Source organism: Protobothrops mucrosquamatus, unplaced genomic scaffold (genome assembly GCF_001527695.2).
Source record: "Protobothrops mucrosquamatus isolate PMUCROS unplaced genomic scaffold, P.Mucros_1.0 scaffold18, whole genome shotgun sequence".
NCBI classification, from domain to species: domain Eukaryota; kingdom Metazoa; phylum Chordata; class Lepidosauria; order Squamata; family Viperidae; genus Protobothrops; species Protobothrops mucrosquamatus.
The window spans coordinates 2,166,097-2,172,343 of NW_015386403.1; the positions used below are offsets into that span (position 1 = coordinate 2,166,097).

Here is a 6,247-nt window from a genome sequence, read left to right on the forward strand (position 1 = left end):
ATGCAGCCTCTTTCTGTCGCCCTTTTTCTTGTTTCTGTATGCCTTGCATCGGCTGTGGATAGGCAATATATCAGTGCTAATGGTACCTTTGCAAACCGAAGGGATTATGATTCGATAACAGTTAAAAATGGAGGACGTTGGGGTCTTTGGACATGGATTGACAAGTGTCCACCAGAATCGTATGCCATTGGATTTAGCATTAGGGTAAATCTATGTGCAGTGCTCATTTAGACACTGAATTAATTTATAAACTTGCTATCTGAATCTCAGTGTGTTTTTCCTCTTATTGCATTAGGTGGAAGAATATAGAGGAGCTAGTGATGACACTTCACTCAATGGAATCCGATTATTCTGTTCAACTGAGCAAAGCAATAATATTATGTACACTGTTGAATCTGAACCGGGAGAGTAAGTTTTGTTATCTCCAAATATCTCTGATTTGTTTAATTTTATAGAAAATTAGACATTGACACAAAAAGTGTTGCTTTTAGACTACCCTTTCTAAATATTTATCTTCTAAGTGAGCACAGAGGAAGCAATTCTATTTTCTGTATACTAATAAAAATCTAATGTAATTAACATTACTCAATTGAAAGTACAAATATGTCTTATAAATGTTACTGAAAAAATGATTATGCTATTTTTATGTTTGTTCTAGACTGTAAATAGATATTGTTCAACTTTTTTTAAAATGGAAGGAGTTTAAAAAGTTTTATAAAATGCAATTTGTTGAATCACTAGCTTTTTTCTACAGCACATTAGGCAAAATAAATTAGATGTGTTTGGAACTAATGTGATGAAGAATGTAGAAATCACACCAAGGGTTTGTGAAGTAATATAACTTACTAATTCCTATTTAAGTGATAGATGGTTACTTGCTTGCTACTTATTTAAATGCATTCCTTAACAGTTATTATCAACTAAAATCTAATCACAGGAAATTCTGAAATCTAGATGTCGTTCCTGAATTATCTGTGATTGGTTTGTTTTGGTTGTAAAGGTTGTTTATATAAACTAAGAAAGACTGCCTATTAAATGGTCCTTAAATTCAGTGGAGAATATAGACAACCAGTAGTAAGACTTATCATGATAAAGTTTGCAATCACTTGTGCAAGCTCAAAACAGGCATATTTTATTGTTTCTTAAACAATTCTCACACAAGGTATAAAATAAACTTACTGTGAAAGACAATCTCTTTTGAAAGAGATGTTGCTGATATCTTCTTCTTTTTTTCCAGATATGGACACTGGTCAGGAATTAGATGGTGTCCACGAAATGGTATTTTACGTTCTTTTCAGTTGAAAGTTGAACCAGAGCAAGGAGTTTTAGATGACACAGCAGTAAACAACATTAGATTCCGTTGCAGCAATGGTCTTCAACTTGAAGAAGCTGGTGGTCAATTTGGTGAATACAGTGAATGGAGTACACCCTGTGAGAAAGGAGGAATTTGTGGCCTTCAAACTAAGCAGGAGCCCTACCAGGGCATTTTTAAAGATGATACAGCCTTAAACGATGTTCGCTTCTTCTGCTGTGAATAAATTCTTTAGAGTCAAAGCAATCATTTTAGCATGATTAAATGACTATGCAATGAATATGCATTTGTTTCTTGTTTCTTGTATTTGTTCCATCAAGAAAATAATTAATGATGAGTAGAATGTGTGTGTATGCATGAGGGTGTAAAAAGTAGTACAAAATCTTTATTCTCTAACAGTGATCATGCTTTAAATAAATTGGTATTTTCATTTTATTTATTTACAACATTCTCTGAAGACAGAATACTACCTGAGGGCTCCAATCACATTCACATACACTGGTTTATTGATATAGTGTACATATTTATATATGTATATATGTGTGCGCCTATAGGTATACACAGACACACACCACACAAGTCAAATATAGTGCAAATATAGCAGTCTTCCAATCTTCAAAATTAAATAAATCACAGAGAGGCTTGTACCAAAAGAGTTGTACCTTATACATTCAAATATTGTAGCTATGAACTGAAGCAATTATATATATATAGATCAAATAGGCTGAATAAAAAAAGATTACCTAAAGTTTTCCATTGCATTCAAAGACCAAGTCAAGCTGTTTCTGGCTGTCACTTTTCTTACAAAATGCATTATACTTGGAAAACAATAATCTGATTAATATGTCACATATGCAAGTGCAAATTAGTCCTGAACTAACCATCTCACATTTTTAAGGTTGCATAACAGATAAATTTCAGGCTTGTTCTCATGATGAATGTTTAAATAGTTGGGATATCTATGTTTATAACTTGATTATCTACTCAATAGTTGAAAATAAAAATGAAAATGAAAAGCGACAGCACAGGCCAAGTGCTCACCCTTGTGACTATATGTATTGTTATTAATTAATGGAATAATATGCCAGTGAATGAATTATCAATGCCATAAAATGATTATCAGTTGAATAACTTAAACCAGAATTTTCTTAACAGTGCATTTGCAGTTAGCAAGCAAAAAGAAAAATGAATGTTTTTTAAATATTTTATTTTTTTAATTGTTTAATCAATCCTAGGATCTTGTGTTTGAAATCAAAATATTTATGTAATATGGAAGGATATTTGAACAAATGGTGTGAGAGTATCAAAGAATCCTAGGTGCATTCATCCAGAACTGCCTCTGGATGATAAAAATGTCTACCAATCATTCTACTAACATGAGCTTAAGTTGGAGCTGGGGTTACAAGAGGGAGGTTTTGAAAGTTTAGCCATCTATCACAATATTGAAATGCAAGGCACACTGTCCACCAGGAGGCAGTACATGGCTTTGGTCTCAATTGGAACAATGTGATTCCAATGAAATGAAACTGGTGATGATTGTAATTGAAAACACCATCTCGGATATACTATTTACTGTTTAAAAATAGAAATGTTTCCCTCCTTCAGGGTTGAATGGGGATGGACATCATGTGATACACATATATAAGGTGATGATATAATATAACATCTCTCTTTCTCCCTATTTCTCTTTCTCAGTGCTTTTTTTGTAAAAAAAAAAAAAAAAAAGGTGCCGGAACTCACACACGTCATACAACCCGCCTTGTCTACCCTACAAGGTTCTATCTAAAAAAAGGTGCCGGAAATCCGTTCTGGGTGTTCTATGAAAAAAAAAAAAAGCCCTGCTCTTTCTATCTCTTTCTCTCTCCCTCTGCCTCTCCCTCTCAGAGAAGGGAAGGTAATAATTATATATCTTTCTGATAGATTTGCAATATAAGTGCTGCTCTGCAACCTTGGTGCAACCTGCTTGTCAGATCCTTGTAAAAGTAAACGCTCCAATAGGCAGGTCATTCTGCGTGGTAGTGCAGCACCTCAAACAGCAATTTCCCTATCAGGACTTTTGTGTCTATATTGAGCTAACAGGCGAGATCCTAATTTACACCCCGTTCTTAATACACAGGATTGCTAGAAAGAAAAGTAGACCTGGCTTTCTCTAAAGTAATGAGAGAGGAAGGGATACATCCACATGGGACAAAAGCAAAGTCAATCAATAAGGCAGATAGAAGACAAGACAATGGAAACCAGTTCTGTATTATTGTTGCCAAGAAAGCAGCCTGGACATATACATATACATATGCATATGCATATGCACATGCACATATATATATATATATAGTCACCAAAGTTGACAATAGTCTAGTGATTAAGGCATCAGGCTGGAAACCAGGAAACTGTAGTTCCAGTCCCACCTTAGCCAAGAAAGCCAGCTGGGTAAATTTGGCCCAGTCATTCGCTCTCAGCCCAACTCATCTCACAAGGTTGTTGTTAGGGGAAAAAGAGGAGGTGGAAGTATTCTCCTTAATTCTGGGTTGGATCTCTCTTTGATAAGCTTCCAGCTGCTATTTCTTGTCCCACCCTCATAATAGGTTGACTCCCGCCTCTCTGTAACAGCCTCTCAAATATAATAATAATAATAATAATAATAATAATAATAATAATAATAATAATAATAATAATAATAATAATAATAATAATAATAATAATAATAATAATAATAATAATAATACAGTTGGAAGGGACCTTGGAGGTCATCAAGTCCAACCCCCTGCTGTCCAGTTTCTTCTTAAAAACTTCCAGTGTTGGAACATTCACTGCTTCTGGAGGCAGGTTGTTCCACTGGTTAATTGTTCTAACTGTCAGGAAGTTTCTCCTTAGTTCTAGGTTGCTTCTCTCCTTGATTAGTTTCCATCCGTTGCTTCTTGTCCTGCCTTCAGGTGGTTTGGAAAATAGCTTGACTCCCTCTTCTCTGTGGCAGCCCCTGAGATATTGGAACACTGCTATCATGTCCCCCCTCGTCCTTCTCTTCATTAAACTAGACATACCCAATTCCATCAACCTTTCCTTATATGTTTTAACTTCCAGTCCCCTAATCATCTTTGTTGCTCTTCTCTGTACTCTTTCTAGAGTCTCAACATCTTTTTTACATCGCGGTGACCAAAACTGGATGCAGTATTCCAAGTGTGGCCTTACCAAGGCATTGTAGAGTGGTATTAATACTTCGCGTGATCTTGATTCTATCACTCTGTTAATGCAGCCTAGCACTGTGTTGGCTTTTTTGGCAGCTGCAGCACACTGCTGGCTCATATTTAAATGATTGTACTATTGAGCAAGGTACCCCCTATACTATACCTATACATTTGGTTTTTCTTGCCTAAATGTAGAACCTTACTTTTTTCACCATTGAATTTCATTTTGTTAGATAGTGCCCAGTGTTCAAGTCTGTCCAGATCCTCCTGTATCCTAAGCCTGTCTTCTGGAGTGTTGGCTATTCCTGCCAGCTTGGTGTTGTCTACAAATTTGATGAGTTCCCCATCTATCCCCTCATCCAAATCATTGATGAAGATGTTGAAGAGCACTGGCCCAGAACAGAGCCCTGGGGCACCCCACTACACACTTCTCTCCATGTAGATGTGTTTCCATTGAGGACCACACACTGAGTACGGCTGGTCAGCCAGCTATGGATCCATCTGGTGGTGATGCTGTCTAACCCGCATTTTTCTATCTTATCAAGTAGTAGGTTGTGATCTACTTTGTCAAATGCCTTACTGAAGTCCAAGTAAATTATATCCACAGCATTCCTCTGGTCCACTAATTTTGTCACTTGGTCAAAGAATGCAATAAGGTTTGTCTGGCATGATCTGTTTTTGACAAACCCATGTTGGCTTTTAGTAATGACTTGGTTTGCCTGTAGGTGTTCGCTGATTCGTTGTTTGATTATCTTTTCCAGAATCTTCCCAGGTATTGAGGTCAGGCTGATAGGTTTGTAATTTCCTGGATCCATTTTTCCCCCTTTTTTGAAGATGGGAACTACATCAGCTCTTTTCCAGTCCTCTGGTAGTTCCCCAGTGCTCCAGGATCTTTGAAAAATGTAGTTCAGTGGTTCTGAGATCACATCTGCTCGTTCCTTGAGAACCTTGGGATGTAATCCATCTGGTCCTGGTGATTTGAACTCGTCTAGGCTGGACACGTGCTCACTTACCATTTTCTTGTCTATCTTAACTTGTATTTGTATTCTGTTTTTTATGGCACTATTTTTGATAGGTTGGTCTGCTTTTTCCCTTTGTGTAAAGACAGACGCAAAAAACGAGTTAAATAGTTCTGCTTTCTCCCTGTTGCTTGTCACCTTCTTGCCATTTCACCCACTAATGGACCAATCGTTTCCTTCACTTTTTTCTTGTTTTTTACATGTTGAAAGAAGCTTTTTTTTTGTTATTTTTGACTTTGGTTGCAAGTCTTAGTTCATTTTGAGCCTTAGCTTTCCTCACTTCATCTTTGGAGGCTCGGGCTATTTGCTGATATTCTGACATAGTTATGTGTCCCTCTTTCCACTTTCTATACTTGTCATTTTTATCTTTCAATTTATCAGAGAGTTCTTTATGCAGCCATGCTGGTTTCTTTTTGAGAGCTGTTATTTTTCCTCTTCATTGGTATTGTGCTAGACTGGGCTTTTATTATCTCACTTTTCAAAATTTCCCAAGCATCTTGAGTTGTTTTCCCCTGGAGGATTCTCATCCATGGAATCCTTCCCAAACCCTCTCTAAGTTTATTGAAATTAGCTCTCTTGAAGTCCAAGACTCTAGTTTGACTGTGTTCTAGTGCTAGTGCTTCCATAATGTTGAATTCCAATATTGCATGATCACTTCTTCCCAAGGTTCCTATGGCTTCAACACCTTCTATCATTTCATCTCTGTTAGTGAGAATTAGATCCAAAATGGCTAA

The 6,247-nt window shown here is 36.6% G+C and overlaps 1 protein-coding gene across 1 annotated transcript; it reads left to right on the forward strand.

The window, feature by feature from the left end:
* LOC107282898 (vitelline membrane outer layer protein 1 homolog) lies at window positions 1-1,560 on the forward strand. The gene is made up of 3 exons (XM_015810735.2): window positions 1-204; window positions 296-408; window positions 1,238-1,560. Exons 1-3 carry the CDS (start codon window positions 1-3, stop codon window positions 1,536-1,538), a joined length of 618 nt encoding a protein of 205 aa, XP_015666221.1. The 3' UTR covers window positions 1,539-1,560.
* The last annotated feature ends 4,687 nt before the right edge of the window (window positions 1,561-6,247 follow it).